The sequence below is a fragment of the Mustela nivalis genome, assembly GCF_964662115.1.
Source record: "Mustela nivalis genome assembly, chromosome: 7".
NCBI classification, from domain to species: domain Eukaryota; kingdom Metazoa; phylum Chordata; class Mammalia; order Carnivora; family Mustelidae; genus Mustela; species Mustela nivalis.
The window spans coordinates 107,314,636-107,334,612 of NC_139026.1; the positions used below are offsets into that span (position 1 = coordinate 107,314,636).

Below are 19,977 nucleotides of genomic sequence, written 5' to 3' on the forward strand. Positions count from 1 at the left end.
GTGATAATTACTGCGTAACTATTAAAGGAGAAATATTTGTTTGTATGCCACCAAAAAGAATGCTGTGCACCAGGGCTGGGCAGGACCGGCCCAATCCCTCCCAGGTTCTTCCCAGCGCACAAAGGTCACAGTTGCCTAGCGCCCCCGCACTGCTCTGGACATGCCATGCCCTTCACTACCTTGTGCTGCCAGAATCTGTTCAGATGCCTTCGGCCCCTTCCAGATGGTAAGCACCCTGCCAGCAAGGACTCAGGCTCTCCCAGGGGCCCCGGCCAGGCCTGGGGTGAGGCCCTCCTCCCAACCCCGTACCCCGCCCCCGCCACGGCTGCCGCCTGTGGCTGTTCAGCCTCTCACCGCTGGGTGGCGCTAAGTGAGATGAGCGGTGAGCCCCGCATCCCTGCCCCACCATAACCTTTGCCCCAGCACGCACAGGTCTTGGTCCTAGCCTCCCACTCACCTGGCTCTTCCATCCCTCAGTCACCCGTGTCTCCCGCCCCAGCCCAGCACAGTCAAGGGGAGTGGGGTCCAAAGAGGCTGAACGTTGTCTCTGCTGTCAAGGAATTCATAACTGGTGGGACAGCAAGGAGCACGAGTGCGATGCTGTGAGTGGTACAGAGAGAGGAAGAGAGAGAAGGAGGTAGTGGGAAAGAAAACAAGCTCCTGCTGTGCATCCTGGGGCGGGCCTGTGGCCGCGCAGCCCAGAGCCAAGCAGATGTGGGCGGTGACACAGACAAACCCTGCCCCCCACCTCCTCTTGGCCTCACTGCCTTATCCTCCCGGAGGACTGCCCCACACATCGTACACATCGCACACTTCTTGTCCACCCTGGCACCCCCTCACTCTACCGTGCTGGTTTTCTCTTTCTCAGCAGAAGAGGCACTCGCCCTCCTGCCCTCCGAGTGCCCCCACACTCTCCTCCCTTCGCCCTATTCATAGCTGTGGTGTGGGTGGGCAGCCCAGGCGGGGCCTGGAACAGGTGTGGGGGATCAGGTGACAGACAGATGAGCCGAGACAGCCGCAGCCCAGGAGAGGGGGCCGGAGGGGCTCAGATTCATTGTCATGTGCTGGCATGTGCCTGGGAGAAATGTCAGGGCCCAAAGGGAGCAGCAGGCTGGGATGGGGGCTGGTCTGATGTACTCTCCTCCCTCCGAGGCCTCAGTTCACCTCTGCCCGGCATTTTTCAACTTGCAGACTGGTGTTAACAGCCCTCGGTGTCCCCGAGCCCCCTCTCCACTGCCCTGAGGACAGAGGTGGCCCCAGCTGGTCCCACATGTTGTGGGGAAGGAAGAAGAGACTTCAGCTTCTCAGTCCCTGCGCCAGACCCTGCATGTCCTACCCAACAGAGCATAGTCTCACAACTCAACCCTCCTGTACCCCACGCCAGCTCCAGCTGGAAATGATTTGTCCCCCAGGCAGCAGCCTAGGAAATACCACCACGGCCCCATCAAAGGAAGAGTAACTTCCATTGGGGATGAGCTAGGAGGCTGGGTTAGGGACATCAAAGTCCTCCTCCCACTCCAAGAAGGCGCTGGTCAACTCCCCAGCATCTAGAAGGGAGGCGGCTTTGTTTCCTTTCTAAGGGGTGCCGCCCCGCCTCCCAGGGGAGGGAGTGGCCAGGCCAGGGGCAGGAGCGGAGGGTTCCAGATGGTTGTGAGGACCCCAGAGCTGACCAAAAGGCTCATGCTTAGCAAACAGGAGCATTTCCTTTTCCCCCATCACAGAATTTGTACAACCCTGGTGCCTCTGCCCACCCCATACAGGAGGGACCAGATGACTGCCCTGGAGCCCTGGCTGCTGGCAGGCCCCCATCTCTGATTTCACCTGTCCTTTCCCTGACCAAGTGTCTGCTCTTCAGAGAGGGACTGGCTCTAGAGGCTCAAGCAAAGGGCAGGGCACCTTGGGGCCCTCAGACACACAGCCTCCTGCAGACCATTAAGAACAAAACTGCTGATGGTTCAGATGGAGAAACGGGCCCAGAGAAGTGGTGATACACTCAGGCCACGGCTCTTGAGCTGCAGAGCAGAGACAAGAGCCTCTACATCCCAGCTGGAGCCCACTGCTGCCCCTCTGCTCCCCCAGGACACACCAGGAGGGCCCCACTTATAGCCCACCACACTCCCCTATATCTGTACACTAGTTATTGCCCAAGAACATGAGATTTGCTCCAGATCCTCCCACTTGGAATATGAGCACCTGGAAGACAAGGGCCATATTGGGCCCACACAGCAGGGGCCACGGGTACAGCCCATGGGCAGAGTGCAGGGACCACACAGAAAACTGGCCTGACCAATTTCCTCAGCACCAACTGTCCCCTCCCTTCCTTCTCCCATCCATCCCTATCACCAAATGATAAATGAAAGCATCAGAAGGAAGGAAGGATGTGGGCCACAAGCAAGGCTGGAGAGAACATTCTAATTCCTTTTCCCTACTTGCCCACTCTCACCTGCAGGCAGGACAGTCCTCATTTTCTTTCTTTCTTTTTTTTTTTTTGTTAAGATCTTATTTATTTATTTGGCGAACAGAGATCACAAGTAGGCAGAGCAGCAGGCAGAGAGAGGAGGAAGCAGGCTCCCTGCTGAGCAGAGAGCCTGATGCGGGGCTTGATCCTAGGACCCTGGGACCATGACCCGAGCCGAAGGCAGCGGCTTTAACCCACTGAGCCACCCAGACGCCCCAGTCCTCATTTTCTGGAAGGGAAGTCTGGGCTCCAGAGAACCCAAGAAGCCCAACTGCCCAACTCTACCCAGGATGCACAGTTCAGTCTGCTGTCTCTGCACTGCCACTATCTGCTGCTCCTCAGGGCCTTGTGGAGCCTCTTATAGGCAATCCACAGCCTTCTCCAGCAGAAGCAGGACCCCACGTAGGGTCATCCCACAGCCACTCTGTAAGGTTGGGCAGTTCCATGTCCTGGTTCCAAGCACACACCCTAGACACACACTGAGTGTGAATCTGTTAAGCCGCTATGAACTGGCTGACCCTGGCAAGTCATTTTACCGCTCTGTGCCTCAGTTTCCCCTGTAGAGAATGAGGCCGTCAACTGAACCTGCCTTCAGTGTTGCGGCAAGCATGAAACATGATGATACATGTAAAGTGATGGACAGGGCCTGGTGTAACCTTCCACTGAATGCCCTGACCTACGTCATGTGTATGTCACAAGAACGACCACAGGAAAGAGGCTTACCCTGGCTGGACGTCTCAAAGCCAGGCCCTTGCTTACTCCATTCCTTAGTGTCCCCCTCTTTTGTGAAAGGGGAGGCCTAGGATGGTCCTCATTTGGATGGTGGCTAGAAGAATACAGAATATTACTACTAACTAAAAGAAGGCAGGAGCTAGTGAAAAAGGCCCCAAATTCCCCATCCCCCTGCCCCCCAGGTACTGTTTCCACAAATGCCTCCTGCCAACCAGGCCTTCCTTCTGAAATGACAACCTCAGGGTAGCTGAGCCACTGCTGAGAAGGAGTCACTAATCACCTCCCCCAAGGTCCTTCTTCCAAGCCAAGGCTAAGCAGGGACTGGTGGGGCCTGGGGGAAGGATCACTCAAGAGAGTGTGCGGGCTTCCCCCCGCCCCAAAAAAAGCGCCAGGAGCCCCCTCAACGCACAGGAGGGAATGGGAGCTACTGCGCCTGCTACACAGAGACGCTGCTGACGGCGGCCCATAGCAAAGCCTCTTACTTCCAACTTCAGGGCCGGGGCCAAAAGGGACAGTAGAGAGAGAGGAAATGGGGAAATGAAGTGGAGTTAAGCTCCTCCTGGAAAAAGGAAGAAAGACATCCTGCCCCATACATCACACTCTTAAGGCCAGCCTGTCTGGGTGAGGTCCTACCTGACCTAAACTAGAGCAGCCTCCTCCTCACTTCCAGTCTGGACGGTTGACTGATCCAGCTCAGGACAACTCTGGCCGTGTCCTTCCCTGCTGGGAAACCTTCTGTGATTCCTCATTACCTGAAGAGAAGGGATGGTAAAGATGTCGCCAAGTGCCACTATCTACCCCCATTGCTACACCCATGGTGGTCATCATTAGTCAATCTGGAACCTTCTGCCTCTAGATCTTCTCAAACCAGCATGCCAAACAAGGACTACCAATCCATGAGAGGTGACACTCTAGTTAAAGCTGCTTTCCAGGACATCTGGTTAAAATGGAAGACAGACGATACAAGTTCACTTTTTTCCCTTCCAGGGAACCAACTAGAAACAATAGCAAGGAACTTTTTTTTTGTGTTGTGCCATAAACATGAAGCAAACAGAGGCGAAACCACACCGGCAAGAGAGTTCCACAAATTTAAGAAGGCTAAAGGCTGACCAGAGCTAGAAGGAACTCTACGGGTAAAGGAAGCAAGTGGAATCACAGCCTCAAAGCACCTTCAGAGGTCTTAGAGTAAAAAGTGAGCAGCCGTGGTTGAGAGAAGCCCTGAGGGGCTCGGGCCTGGAGAAGCCAGGACAGTACAGGCAGGGAAGGCACGGGCTTCTTCGCACAAGACACTGACTGAAAGGCTGTGCCAAGAGTGGTGAGGCCTCCAGGCCCACCTCTCCCACCCTTTGACAGAAGACCAAGAAATAATCATTAGAAAATTTACAGGAGGGCGTCAGGTTTCAGGGAGCAGGTCAGAGGGGGGAGAGAGAATTGAGTGAAAGCTGCATAAGAAATGCTTGGATCCCCAGTCCTCCCCACTGTCCCACACCTTGGCTGCAGGGACCAAGTATATCCCCTTCTGGGGGCATCTTTCAAGGAGAATTCTCTGGAGAAACTGAACAACCTCAAGGGGAAAAAAAAAAAAAAGGTCTAATAAACATACTGACATTTATTGGTTCCCTCAAAAAAAACCAGATGACTCCTCAACCCCAAGCACCTTAAAGTGCAGCCCACCAGGTGACCCACCAGGTGACAAGTCCTACCCTGTACACAGAGCTCCCAATCACTAAATATGGACATGGTGCAAACAACAAAGGAAAGACTCCATCAGACTTCCCCAAAATGAAAACCTTCTCTGCTTCAAAGGACACTACCAAGAGTGTGAAAAGAGCTGACAGCCTAGGAGACAGTATCTCCAAAACACACCTAATAAGGGACTTCTGTCTATAATATATAAGCTCAAACTCCATAATAAAAGACAACCCAACTTAAAAATCAGCAAAGGAGCTCAACAGACATTCCTCCAAAGAGGACAGACAGGTGACCAATAAGCACAGGAAATGCAAATCAAAACCACAAGGAATTCCACTTCACACCCACTGGGAGGGGTATAATCACAGAAAATAATCTAGGGTCAGCAGGGATGTGGATAAACAGGGACCCTCATAAAACCACTGGTGAGAATGTACTATGGCGCAGCCACTTCGGAGAACAGTCTGGGAGCTCCTCAAAAAAGGCAAAGAGTTGCTGCCATATGACAGAGCAATTCAAGACCCAAGTGTCTCCCCAAAAGACATGAAAACCTATAGCCACAGAAAAACTTGGGTTTGAAGTCCACAGTAGCATTATTCAGACAAGGTGGAAACAACCCCAAGGTCCACCAACTGATGAATGGATAAACAAAACTTGGTATACCCATACAACGAAGTATTAGGGAAGCCATAAATAACATTGAATTACACACTTTAAGTCGATGAATTATACGATAGGTGAATTATATATGAACCAAGAATTACAGACATTGTCAGACATCAAAACACATAGAAAAAAGGATGAAAAGGAAATAAATACAAAGAAGGGAACAGAAGAAACATAAACACATGGGTCTTACTTTGTATCCCAGGAAGATAAAAGAAAAGTTGTAGTCATGAAATAAGATCAGGATGCCATCAAAGAACAAGAAGGAACTCTTAAAAATTAAAAATATTGGGAGGCACCTGGGTGGCTCAGTGGGTTAAAGCCTCTGACTTCGGCTCGGATCCCAGGATCCTGGGATCGAGCCCACATTTGGCTCCCTGCTCTTCGGGAAGCCTGCTTCTCCCTCTCCCACTCCCCCTGCTTCTGTTCCTTCTCTCACTGTCTCTCTCTGTGTAAATAAATAAATAAAATCTTAAAAAAAATAAATTAAACATATCATGGTCAAAGTTAGACATTCAGTAGAAAGTGGGGCAGAGAATGCCACCATATTCCATTAATCTAATCCATCACTAATTATACAATGCACCATGACCTTCTGAACCACTAAGAAAAATGCCATCAACTGAACTATGAACACAATAGCAACTCAAAGACTCATCCATTTTCTTCTATCATCATAGAACCCTAATTTTATTCAGAATGACAGTTTACTCAACTAAGAGTACAACCACACAGAATAATTAAGTGTTGTGTGTGACTTCCAAGAAAGCTCCATAGAGGATCTCTAGTGATTTCAAGGAGTTGAAATCCTTGAAAAATAAACTACTTACTTATGCCACTGCTATACTGGGCTCTATGTAATATGCACTCAGATACACTCAACCAACTCAGAAGAATTAGAAGATGTAGTTAAGGAAATCTCCAAGAAAATGAGTTGGAAAATCATAATGAGTTGTAAAAATCATAGAGAGTATCAAATCAAATGTACAAATCAAATGAGTTGTAAAAATCATAGAGAGTAAGTCCAGGATATCCAAAATAAGACTAATATGGGTTCTTGGATAAGAACACAGAGCCAACAAAGGGAAAGAAATCATATAAGTAAATTTCCCCAAATTTGAGTAACAAAATCTCACAATTCAAAGGGCCTGGCTTAAAAAATCAGAAAGTAAAAACATACATATCCCAAAGCTCCTCTATGTGAAACTTAAGAGTGTTAAGGCATAGAAAGGAAATGCAAAATTTTCAGAGATAAAAAACAAAAACTAAAACAAAACCCAAGTGACATAACAAAGGACAGAGAATCAGAAAGTGACCACACTACTTGTGTTTGAAGACAATGGAGCGGTGTATTGAAAAATGATTCTTCTAAAAAAAAAAAAAAAAAAGAAAAATGATTCTTGAAAGTCATTTCTAGAAAAATGATTCATGACTTAGATCCTATACCCAATCAAACTATCAACCAAGTACAGAACAACAGGCAAAGACTTGAACATTTATCTATACCACATTTTTCCTTAGGGAAGTACCAGAGAATGCTTTCCAGAAAAATAAGCAGGGACACCAAAAAGAGAGAAATACGAGATCTGGAAAACCACAGATTCCACACAGGAGAAAAGCAAAACCAGGCTCCAGAAGGATCTGCTGCACTTCCCCACCACGGGCTAAGTGTGCACTTGTCAGACACCCTTGTCTGCACCCTGAATCCCTTTTCTGTGTGCACTGGGCCCCTGGGAGGTAAGCTCTCAGAGCAGGCACTACAGCTTAGTGGACTCAGAGGAGATGACTCAAAAGCAGGGAGCTCTCCTCCCTGTAGGGAAAGCTACAGAGGCTAAGCCTATGTTTGGGAAGCTGGGTGGGTGTCTCTCTTGGGGTAGCTATCCCAAATCTACAGCCTACTTCTGCAGACGCTGCCCAACGCAACAGTGGCCCTGCTGTGGCCCTAAAGCGAACTCAGGACTTGGCCTTCCAAGAGTCCTTGTAGCCTCTTTGCCGACTCCTCCTTCAGTGTTCCCTGAGGTCTTGTTCTAGTAGTCCCCTTGAGGCTGTCATCACCTCTCAGGACAGGGCCTTCTCCTGCTAGCTTGGCTCTCCGGCAACCCCTGTGGCTCCTGGGTTCAGCCTCCCACCACCCCGTGGCTGCTGTGTGCTCGAACCGCCCCTTGCACTTGTGGAAAGGGCACCCAATACCCACTTCTCTTTCCTCCTCCTTATTATCAACGTGCTGGGACTGGAAGGAAGAGCTTATTGAAGGGCTTACCCAGAATTTCACAAGAAAAAAGGCATTGGAAGGCCCCCGTTCAAAGAGCTCCTTGAGTCCCCCCTTTTTCTCCGGGAATTTGTCATAGATCTGGCGGATGTCGACGGCTTCGAGGTAGGGGTCACTGTAGCTTGGGCTGGACTGGCCGATGTGCACGAACAAGTGCTTGTTGTACTGCGGAGAGAACAGCTGGATTGAGGGACAGGTATGGGGTAGCAGGCAGCCAGAGCAGACCAGAGCTGGGATCACGGCCACGTGACCGCTCTCCGGGCCTCAGTTTCCCAACTGGTAAAGTGGGGACAGTAAAAGGACCCGATGTAAAGCCAAGTTAATGGGTATAAAGCCTCCGGAGCTGTGCCTGCACCTAGTGGGCCTAGTCGCTGCTAATAAACAGGGCTCCGTCTCAGTCCTGGCTGGCCACTGGATGCCCTCAGCCAATCACTTCCTACCTCTGGACCTCTCTTATCTGCCATGTCAGACCACCGGCCGAGATCAGGTGTTTTCAAACTGTGCTCCACCCGGCAGACGGGGGCTGGACTGCCCCTGTGCCCCTCACAGGCACTGGACTACACCCAAAGAAAGTCTACTTCTTTTGTTGTACACACGGGGCTTCTGAATAAGCGTTTGATTAATGGTTCCTCTGCTGAAAACACAAGTTTGAAAACATCAGAGTGAAATGGTCTGTGAAGTCCCCTGGGTGCCCCGCCTCCTTCAGCTCCTCCTCCTCTGACCTTTCCAGATGACACTGGTCACCCAGGACATGGGACAGAAAGGGGACAGGGTGGGGGTGGCGCCCAAGGATGTGGGCCGGACATAGGAGGCCCCTCAGAGCCACAGGGGCAAGGATGGAGCAGGGGGGCTGAGAGGCAGGGCAGAGGGCATGGAGAGAAGAGAAGGAAAAGGAGCAGCAGAGGGAGAGCCAAGAGAACTGGGATGGACAGAGGACACTGGGGAGGTCTTTGGGGCGGGATCACCAACCATGCCAGGGGAGGAGGGGAAGAGAGGGGCCGGAGTGAGCAAAGAAGAGGGACAGGCGGATGAAGGAAAGGAAAGGGGAAGGGAGGGCCAGTGGAAGGGAAGACTGGGCAGGACTAGGGGAACTAAGGGCAACCCAGAAGTGGAGTGGGGCAGAAGGCCAGGGCAGGAAGCCAGAAGCAGGTGAGGAAAGAGCTGAAGACACAGGCGCCTCCGGGAACAGGAGTGGGTAAGAGAGCCGGCCAGACCGGGGCCAGCACCTACCGTATCAGGGTCCTGCTGCTGCTCCAGGAAGGCAGAGAACTCCAACATCCAGAGCTTGGAGCTGGCCACACTGCGGCCCTGCCATGGGGGTGCCGGGGGCGCTGAGGGCGACGGGGTGGGTCCTGCAGGAGATTCGAACCCTGCACGCAGGGGGAGAGGCACATGGGGAGCGGTCCACACACAGCCTCCCTGCCGACAGCCTCTGCGAGGATCCTGGGCCCAGCAGTGAGGCCCTGAGCTGACCAGGAGCTCTCTTGCTCTTAAATAGGCCTCCTAGCAGGAGTGGTGGAGGGCGGCACTTGTACAAGCTGTACCCTTGGGCCCCTGGGAAGAACTGCACTCGGGGGGAAATGGACACTGGATGGGGGACCAAGAGCTTCCTGAGCAGCACTGCCGGGTTTGCGCCGGGGAGCTTGAGGTCCAGTCTGAGACAACCAGACCCAACCCCCTACAGTGCCGAAGCCCCATGGGGGCAGGAAGCTTCCTGATCTGTTCACTGCTGTCTCTCCAGCCCCTACAACAGCGCCTGGCTCAGAACAGGCACTCCATACAGGTTTGCTAATAAAGGAAGTAAGGCACGTGGTAAGAACTGACAAGGTACGCACTCGGGCGTGAAGAGCGCAGGCTTCTCCAAAGACGGCGATGCCTGAAGGAAGTAGCCAGTACACGCAGGAGGCAGGAGGTGAAGACAGGGAAAAGCACTCGGAGCAGAGGGCCGGGCAGAGGCAAAGGGAGAGGGCTGTGAGAAGCTCAGCGGGTTTGGAAGCTAGGTCCTCGGGGGGAACTGGAGAGCAGGTGGGTTTGTGCCCGTGGCAGGAAACGAAGGTGAAGAGATGGGCCCAGGGGCCAGGCTAAGCGGCATGAATCTGAGCCTGAGAGTTTGGGAGTGACAGGATTGGAGGCGGGGGCAGTGAAATGATCGGACGCCCATTTCTGGAAGGACTACGCAGGGGTGAGGCTGTCAGAAGCACGGTCCTGGGGACATTTTCAGGGGAAAAATGAAGAAGGCCCGAACAAAAGCAGTGTGGTGGAGGGAAGAGTCAGGGACACGGGAGGCACACAAAGGAGCAAAACCCCCAGCTGGGGCACCTGATGGGGTGGAGAAAGCAGAGGCAGAACTCCAGGACGGGAGAGGGAGGTGGGGGGCCCGCGTGCTGAGGTGGGTAGGTCAGGAGCACTCAAGGGTAAGTCAGGGGCACTCAAGAAAGGAATTGGAGAAGAAACAAGCGGTGGGCAGAGGGCCGTGCTGGACACGTTAGCCATGCCTAATGCCCCAGCTGAACGGCTCGCTCATCGGTGCGGCACCACTCACCGAGGATGTGCCATGTGCCGGCCACAACGGGCCCCGTGGAAGCGCAGAGCAGTCGCTCACAGACACTGGGCCCCCCAACCCGATACTGGCAATAAAAAGCATCAAGGGCTAGATGGGGGCGCAGAGCGCTCAGGGCGCCTAAGCTGGGCAGGGGCAGGGCAGAGGCCTTGCAGGACGGGGAGCCTGAGCCACAGCCCAGAGGCAGGGCAGGTGGAGGCACGGAGGGCAGGAGGGAGAGGAGAGAAGCTGAGTCACCAAGAAGAGCCATGCAAGTCCTACTACAGACTTTAGATCGTATCCAGAAGGCACCTGGAAGCCAGGAAAAGATGTTAAGCCTAGGAACCACAGGGTGGTCACGGAGGTGAATCACGGAGTGAAGAGAGGAGGCGGGATAAAACGGGACGCAGGTTAGCAGGCAAGAGCAGGGCCTGAACCGAGACTGAGGCCAGTGAGAGGAGGGGACAGACAGGAGGGCGGGTTACTTGGGGCTGGGAGAAAGCAGCGATCAGAACCCCAAGAGGGGCGCACCCTGCTCTCAGGACAGGACGAGCCCCAGGCTAGAAGGTCAGCAGAGTCACTCCCCGGGCCAGAGAAGGTGGTTAAGGGTGAGGATCCTGCCTTGTCCTGCAGAGAAGGAAGGAGGTGAGGGACCCTCATGAGAAAGGAGTGTCCCCTGAACAGGGAGGAGGGACACCCATGCTCCACAGCTCTGCTCAGGAGGGCTCCCTCTGCTAGCCAGCAGCTCCAGGCTCGAAAGCCATGTGCTCCTTGGATCTCCCATTTTGAAGGAGAAGACTACAGTGTCACCAAGAAGGGGGCCATGCCAAGACCCAAGCTCTCCGGGGCACTCCTGCAGTATACGGGGGCAACCAAGTGGAACAGCAACCCTGGGGCACAGGCACTCCCCTTCGGACAGCGTGCACCCCTGAAGGCCCTGAGCCCAAGCTGGGGAGCAGGTCAGGCAGCCCAAGTGGCACAAGAGGCTTGGTGTAGCACAGAGGTGTGCGTGGTAGGGGAAAGGCAAGGGGCAGAGCCAGGACACTGGGATGTCTGTTCTGAGCATGCGCATCTAAACAGATCAGGAGCTGTCCAGTTGTCAGGGGACCTGGGACCTGGGCAGGGGGGGCAGGAGCTGCAGGCGTGCGAGGTGCCAGGGAGCCGTGCACTGCCGACCCACCTGGCAGAGGCAGCGAAGGCTGGACAGTGTAGGTTTGCTGAGAGAAAGGTTTCACACTGTGGGAGACAGGAGAGAGCAGGTGTAAGCCTTAGGGCAGGCGGCAGCCCAGGAGCCTCCGGCAGTGTCCAGCACGCTCTGTGGGTCTGGCCCTGGTGGTCTGGCCATCAGTGGCCTTGGTGGGTCCTGGCCACCTGCTCCCTCCCCTGCCAAGTCCGTCTCGTGGACTCATGGTCTCATGGATGACCCACAGAGGCAGCATGTCTACTGGGAAAATCCACCCCTCCCTCTCGCCTTCCCTCCCTCCCTGGCCTGCCAGAGGGCAGCTCGCTGACCTCCTTTCCTCGGGGTCCCAAGCTCTGGCCCTGCTTCACCCTGGACAGAGTGGCGTTTTGGCAAATGCCACCCCAGGATGTCCATGCTGCAGACTGGGCTGTTGCCTGCGAGCGGGAGACCCTGATTTCAAAGCTCGAGCCCCCGCTCAAAGGCTGAGGCCAGCCTGCGGTCCTGTCCCAGACTGGGTGCCAGGCTCCACAGCACACGTTTATGCGCTCGGGTTCAGCTCAGAGAGCAACCGGCAGCAGGCCATACTCACTCGTGGGATGTTCCGGCTTGGCCCGGCAAAGCTCCTTGCCAAAACTGAGGAGGCAAAAAGCGCAGAGTCAGCAGAGGACCAGGCACGTGGGCCGCAGTGCGGGGAGGCCAGGCAGGCCTCAGCTGGAAGGCAGGGCTGGGGGCCTGGACCCAGTGGGTGGTAAGGAGAGAGTTAGCACTGCTGTCCGGCACAAGTGTTTTGAGGAGCTCTAGTCTCTGGACCTGCTCTGCTGAGAAGGTGCTCCTCGGGAGAAAGCCCAGGTTGGCCATCACAGCAGGATATTCTTCCCTTAGAAGCCCACAGTGCGTAGCGGCACATCAGGCCCGAACAGTCCCAGGTTTCAGAAACCTATTTAGTTCTAAGTGTCCCAAACTTCCTCATACATGATAACTTTGTGTTGTTATCTAGGCAATATCCTGAGGGACTAGCGGTCTCTGAACACACTCTGAACACCACTGGACGAGAGGCTCACTGAGCAAGGGGCCGTCCCGGTCCCATCCCCACATGCCAAGGGTGATGCTGTGGGTGCATTCTGAAGACCGATTTAGTCCCTGCAGCCAAGAAAACCCTGTGAGGACACAGCCCTGGAAAGGAGGAGCCTTTCTAGACCATTCTGAAAGTGTCACCAAGCTGGCCCCAGTCAAGACATTTAAAATCCAAACAAGGGTCTATTCCTGAGCATCAGCTCTCTGAGTGGCAGGAGAACAGTGCTGAGTGCCTGTGGGGCGTGGGGACGGGCTGAGCGGTGGAGGCTGCTCAGGGCTGCGCTGGTGCCGCACCGACACCTCGGGCTTCAGCTCCCATCCGTCAATCAGGCCAACTCTGTAGAGCTACCCAGTTGGCCGGCTACTGGGGGCAGCCCTGCCCCTTGTGGAAGGCCTGCTGCATCACTGGCAAGGCCCCTGAGAGGCCAGTGCCAATGCCAGCAGAGCCATGCCTTAGCATGGCCCCTCAGTCCTTGGTCCCTCCTTCCTCCTGGTTCTTCAGGCCTGGGAGGACTCAAGAGAAATGGGGCCTGGCCAGTGCCTCCAGCTCCTCAGGATGGGAAGGAGTGAGAAGAAGGGACTGGCTCGGCCTCTGGCTCCAGGCAGCCCCACTTACCCCTGAGACTGCTGGGTGGCCTGGGCCCCGGGCGAGGGCCATTTTACTGTGGAAGGCTGTGGCGGAGATGGCCTGGGCGGGCGACATGGGAGCCATGCTCTGCAGGGCCTTGTCCTTAGCTGCCTGGTCCTGGGGAGACATTGGAAGGGAGGGCCTCAGCAGTGGTCACTACGGCAGGTGTGGGCGAGGCGGGGTAGGGCCTTGTGCTCAGGGAAGCTGTCCCAACGCCAGTGGCCAGAGCCCCGGACAAGGCCCCGGGGATCAGGCTCGCGCCCCTGCTGTGCTATGAACCTGGTCTGTGACGAGCACAGGTCACTTGGTTCCTCTGATCAGTTTCCTCCTCTGCCACGGGGCGAAATACTTGTCCAGTCTATTTTATTAGAGTTTAAGGGCCTTGGGAAGCCACCTGCCAGACGGTGTCTTCACGGGGACATTCTGAGAAGCCTTTTAGTCCTTGTTTCCCTCCGCGCCCCGGCAGCCGGCATAGGACCTGGCTCACGGAAGATGATACTACATAAATATGTCAGAGCCCTCCTCAGACAGGAGTCCTCCTCTACGGCCACACGGGCTGTCTGCAGGCGCGGGACGGTCTCCTCTGGTCCCACCTGTCCCAGTCCTGCCCCATGGGTCTCCCCTTGCACTGTGGACACCCAAGGCACCCCCGCCTTTTACGTGGCAGGTGTCAACACCCGTTACTTCCCCTCCATGGGTCCAAAGACACCAAAGAACAGGTTTTCCCTGCAGAAGCTCTGAACTAACACGTGCACAGGAAAGCATCTGTAAGCATGTGTGACACGGATGAGAACAGTCACAGTAGTAACGTGTATGCATATATAAGCCAGCAGCTCTGGGCCAGAGCGCCCCAAACCCACAGGACTTCAAAATGATGACACGTATTTTAGTATTTCTGTATTCAGTTTTCTGTACTTCAAAAAGCCTAATGGGAACTGTGGTTTTTGTCCAACATATAGACTAGGCTGGCAAGTTTTACTCAGTGTGTGTATCTTAGCTGAGGCCAAGAGACTGGATTATGTCAACTCTGTCTTTATGATGAATATATTTAAATGGGAAAAATAAATTAGCCATTATCTTATAATTAAGATGGTAGACCCAGATCTGTTCCAAGTCCCAGACAAGGGAGAACTGACACAGGCCCTTGCCACTCCCAACACTCCCCCATGACAGTTTCCCTCGGCCCCCACAACAGCCCTGTGGAGCACGCACCACCGTGAGGGAACCAGCATCCCAGCACCTCAGACTGTGGAGCCAGAACTGCAGGGACCCTGCCACTCAGCTTCTCCAGGACCATGTGCACTCATGTGGCACAAGATGACCCAGAGAAGGTCAAGAACACGACTTCAGGGGCGCCTGGGTGGCTCAGTGGGTTAAGCCGCTGCCTTCGGCTCAGGTCATGATCTCAGGGTCCTGGGATCGAGCCCCGCGTCGGGCTCTCTGCTCAGCAGGGAGCCTGCTTCCCTCTCTCTCTCTCTTTCTCTCTGCCTGCCTCTCTGCCTACTTGTGATCTCTGTCTGTCAAATAAATAAATAAAATCTTTAAAAAAAAAAAAAAAAAGAACACGACTTCACTTTGATTCTGAACATCAGAGCACTCCTGTGAGGCTGGCAATACCGGCAGGATCCCCATTTTAAGAGGAAGAAAACAGAGGCTCTGAGAATTTAGGGCACTGACCGTGGTGGTAGCTAGTCCGAGAGCTTGGTCCAGGTTGGCCTCTGCAGACCCAGGACAGGGGATGGGGGAGAGAAGGGTACACACAGCACAGAAAGCACAGGAGACCATTCTGAGAGGAGGGCTCATCCTCAAGCCATTGTCCTTTTGGGGCAAACCTGGGCTTTGTTCTCAGAGGCTCTCGATAACCAAAGAGGGAGCTCTCAGCATAAGAGGACCTCTTCCCGAAGACACGTGCACCAGTTCAGGAGAGAAAAGCCAAACGTGCCACGTCAGCCGGCCCAGGCCTCTCCCTCCAGGAGGACATGTGTGATGCAGGAGGCTGAACACTAAGAAAGCCCGTGGACCTCTGTGGTTAACAACTGCCCCGTGAGGCCAGAGAGCTCCATCCGCTCAATGTTAGTAACTTACGTCCCTTCCCGGATAGCTGATCTAAACAGGCGACTGGGGCTCGGGAAAGCACGTTGTCACCAGGGTGGAATAGGAATCAGGGCGAAGTGGGAAAGATGCTATGGGGCGTGACATCAGTGCCCAGGTAACAAGGCCAGGGAGACACTGAATTTGGGGACTGGAGGGGACCTCAGACACCATCTTGCTTCCCCCTGTCATTTTACATCTTAAACTGAATAGAGCTGGAGGAAGGCCAGTGACTCACCACGCCCCCGTGGCACAAGGGCAGAGCCAGGTACACCCATTCCCAAGTCCTGGGGGATTTCTACCAAATAAGAAGTCTGTCCAGGGAGACAAATTATGCTGGGTCCCAGACCCCTCTGAGAATACGAAAAAATCCTCAGACCACCCTCTCCAAGAAAACGCATGCACACAAAGATCTGCGTGTTATTTAAGGGGCTCATGGTTTCCCTCAATGTCCGTCCAGTGGTCTAGCAGAGCTCTCCCCAGCCTCTAAGTTAGAGCGTATAGACAAAGGTAGCAATTCCTGGAAGCAAATGGGGGCCATACGGATGGTCCCCAAGGGAATTAAAAGTTTCCCTTGATGGCCATAAACAGAACACTGGAAAGTCTCTTCTCTATCTGGCTCTCTGCCAGGGTCCCAGCAAGTCAGAGGCAGACCAGAGAGGGGAAGAGAGCAAGTTGGACTCCAGACCCCGGAGGGTCTCCAGGAGTATGTGTGCTCGGCCTGAGCGCGAGGGAGCGACAGCTGAGGCCCAGCCAGCTGTCCAGGGGACAAAGGAGCGAGGTGCTGGGCTGCAGCTGTGGGGGCGGGGGACAGCTGGGCCAAGTGGGCCGTGGGGCGCGGCTTCCTGGGAGTTCCCGCCACCCGTTCGGAGGCTCCAGCGTCAGGATCACCGACAACCAGAGCCGCAGGGACCTGCAAGCTCATCTAGTGCAGTTTTTAATTGGGCTCTGAGCTACTTTGGGGTTCAAGAGCCACGGGGCCTGAGAGGTAGATAGGAGCAAGGGGTCTCTGGCCTATTCCTCACCAACCTAGCTTTGACCAGGGCAGCTCCTGTGGTTACGTACTGATGTGATATTCTGTTTGGGGGAAAAAACGAAAAGGGCTGAAAAAAAAGTATGTTAACTGCTGGTTTCAGTCTGACACCCCTAAAAGTCAGCTCTTTCTACCTGATAGCTGGGCAAGCTCTGCTACACACCCCTGTAGGACAGTGAGCTCACTCACCCCCACCTGGAAGTCCCTGAAAGGGTCCCCTGACTCAGGCATCCAGGAGGCCTGAGTCCTGTGGGGAACAGACCACCCGATGAGGTGCCCTGTCAGCAGCGGGGCCTCCCCGGAGCAGTCCCCTGCTGGGGACTGCTCTGGGAACTGGGGACTGGGGACTGTCAGGTGAGGCTGATCTGGAAAGGGGAGAGAACCAACCATCTGCGAGTGGAGTGAGGGGGGCACTCCCCCAGCTCCTGAGGAACAGCCGCCCCACCCCCACAGCAGGGCCTCCCAAGCTTGACCACGCCCACCCCGCAGGCTCAGGGGATGGCACTAAGGGTCAGGGCATGGCACTAAGGGGTCAGGGCCTCCATGAGGTCCTCAAGGAATGGGGCGTGGAGGACAATCCCGCTGGGACTGGGGAGTAAACTGCCCGGGAAGGGGGATGCTGCAGGGCCTGGGGTCACACACACACACACACAGCTCAACTGTCATTCCCGCTGCAGACAAGAGCAGTTACAGGCTGACCACTCTTCTCAACACCAAGAAGACGCTGGCTCTGCACACCAACAGCCAGTCCCTGAACCCAAAGGGAAAAAGGGCCCTAACTTCTAGGAAGCTGGCCCCGCCTATGCCCTCGGTCCTTCCCACCACTGCTGGTTTGCCTTACCTTTAGCTTGGCCTGGATCTCGCGGGCTTTGCGACGAGCCAGCACCTGGATGTGGCTGGAGACCTGTAGCAAGAAGAGAAGGCTCCTGTCCCTATCTCCCAGGAGGCCTGTGCTCCCCATGCTGGCTCCATGACCCTCAGCCCTGCACCATCCTCAAGCCACGTCTGTGGAATGAGTGAGTGAAAGGGGCAGTCAGTGATGGGTCCTCAGTCCCGCACATCCAGCTAACCCAGAGTCTGGCGATAAATCAAAGTGCAGCGCCAGTCCTTCGCTCTCTGTTCTTCCAGTGTCCTGGGGACAGGAGGGGGGCACTTTCTCCCAGCTGACGGCAGCAGGGACTACAGGGAAACTGAACGGTCTGTGGCACACCAGAAAGAGATAACGCCTGTGAACCAGCCCCACCGAGAAGCCACCCTTGGTCCTGCAGAGGGCCTGGCCCACCATGGGAGCAGGCTGGGACTGGGGTACCTGCCCCTGGGACCCACACTCATCCCCCAGGGCCCACCTGCTTCCTGGTGCGGGTCTTCCCTGTCCGGAGCTTGATGTAGCGGGCTATCAGCTCATTCCGACCTACAGAGACACCAACAGCCTCTCAGCGGGTGAAGGACAAAAGGCAGAAACACGAGAGGATCTGGGGATCCCTTCCCTTGCCCTCTGCCCACCTTGAGTGGGGACTTGGGGTGGGGTCTCTGCAGTTTCCCTCCCGCCCTCCTTGGATCCCAGGGATCTCCCAGCAGCAACAGGCCTTGCTGGGGGACTGGTAACCTGAGAGCAAGGAGGTGACAGGGCTGTGAGCCCCATATGAACTTGAGGAGCCCTCTCAGAGGCCACCTCCTCCCCCCACTCTACAACAGTGGGACAGCTGCCAATCTGTCCTGCTTCCTCCTGGGGTCTTTTGCACACTTGGGAGGCTGCAGGGAAGTGCCTGGACCTTGACACTCGCCCATGCAGCCCCCTGCCCACATAGCTTCCACCATCTCCAGAGATGAGCAGTACCTCACGAGAGGTCTTGCCTTGTCTGTGGGCAGCAGGGGGGATGAGAGACCTAAGTGCTGAGACCCTGAGCATCCTCACGGAGAAGGCCTGAGGCCCTTAACTCAGATCAAGAAGACCGGGGCAGCCCACACCTCCAGCAGCATGGCTCTGACCAGACCAGTCACCAGGTCGTACTGAGTGTTCGCCAAGGGAGCCATCTCCTAGAGGCTGAGGCTGTGTCTAAGGGACCCTGAAAAACTGTAAGGAGCCACCCACGTCCCCTACTATTGTAAATGCAATTATGAAAGGCAGTTCTGTTTTCAAAGCAACAAACACACAGCTAAGAAGAGACGTGTGCCTATGCTGTAACCCCAGTGTGGGCCACAGACAGTGTGGGCCACTGAACACAGTGTGCTCAGAGCATTGGGGTCAGCTCAGGCTGGGTGGTCAGGTGAGCCTTCTGCTGGACCTTGACCACTGGGTAGGATTAGACTATAAAGAAGGGCATTGGGCTAGGGAGAGGGAGGGCAAGGGGGTTTGAGTAGGAGCTGTCACCTCTCTGGGCCCGCTCTGGGGCCAGCTCTGGGGCCAGCAGCACAGCCACCAGCCCGCCCCGTCCTGCTGGCCCTTGCTGAGCCTGGAGGGCTGTGGCTATGAGTCAGGAGGTGCGGGGGGGCGGGGGGGGGCAGGGGTAAGACAAGTGGGCTGTCCGCCACCCCGCTGTAACTGGAGAGCACAGCCAAGGCCAAGCTGGCCCCCCAGATGACCTTTCCTCACTGCCAAAACTGAACTAAGAGGCCACCCTCGGGAGGACTTGTCTGCCAGGAAGACTAGCTGGCCTGGAAGCACTGGACAGTCTGTGTCAGGGGAAGGGGTGGGGGAGGACCAGACCCTGAGGCTATCACCTGTGGGCTGGTCTGCACCTAAAACAGGGAGCCGGGGGCGCGTCGCTTCTCAAAGCTTTCCACGGAGAGGTATTCCATGGGCTCCTTTAAACGAATGTCCAAAAAGACAGCTGAGCAGTCCCACACCATGTCTAACAAGAGACACTCACGCTGCAGTTAGGAAACGCTCTGATCACTGGCCAGAGGGTCTAAGTCATCGCCAGAACTGGGAGTTGGGAGCTGGGTGTAGCCCAGTGGCTCCAAAAACAAGATATGGGATCTTCGCACGTCCTATTCCTCCTGGACCTTCACCCAGACTTCCCTTCTTAAACCAAGCCCTTTTAAGGTTCCTCCTCCAGACGATTCTAAGCAAACGTTTACAGACTTCGGAAGCAGACCTTAACCTGAGTTCAATGAGAGTTCTCTGCAGCTCAGTTTCCTTTCCTGTTAAAGGAAGAGGCCCGTGCGAGTAGTCGAGTTCGGGGCCCAGCCTGGGAGCAAGGAGAAGAGCAAGGGAGGAGGGAGGGTTCCTGAGACCAGGAGACTGATCACAGAGCAGAAGGGCGCGCTCCAGGGAAGGGTGAGCGGGAGAACGCAGGGGCTGCTGCTGGGAAAGGCAGGGGAATAGACTGTTTGTATTACTGGAAAGGCTCTGGTCAGCAGTAGGCTATTAGTAGTCAAGCTCTGGGAGAGTCAAGTTCTATGTGGATTGTACACTGTGTCTGTGATGGGGGTGGGGTAGAGGTTGGCCCCGCTAAAGCCCACATTGTTCAAAGGTCAAATGTATATCTAGCATCTAGCCACTTCCCACCACCTCACCCTCCATGGTCCAAGCTCCCATCCTCTGTGGCCTTCTACCTGGACCCCGTGCCCTCAGCCTATTCTTTTTTTTTTTTAAGATTTATTTATTTA

The 19,977-nt window shown here is 54.9% G+C and overlaps 1 protein-coding gene across 1 annotated transcript in view; it reads right to left on the reverse strand.

Moving 5' to 3' along the window:
* Window positions 1–19,977, reverse strand: part of TEAD4 (TEA domain transcription factor 4) — a 65,155-nt gene that overhangs the window by 8,849 nt on the left and 36,329 nt on the right. Inside the window, exons 3-9 of the mRNA XM_082738125.1 lie at window positions 17,712–17,776; window positions 17,207–17,269; window positions 13,230–13,358; window positions 12,129–12,172; window positions 11,537–11,592; window positions 9,048–9,187; window positions 7,809–7,982 (exon numbers count right to left, since the gene is read on the reverse strand). Coding sequence (XP_082594251.1) covers window positions 7,809–7,982; window positions 9,048–9,187; window positions 11,537–11,592; window positions 12,129–12,172; window positions 13,230–13,358; window positions 17,207–17,269; window positions 17,712–17,776 — 671 coding nt within the window. The remainder of the gene's footprint in view (window positions 1–7,808; window positions 7,983–9,047; window positions 9,188–11,536; window positions 11,593–12,128; window positions 12,173–13,229; window positions 13,359–17,206; window positions 17,270–17,711; window positions 17,777–19,977) is intronic.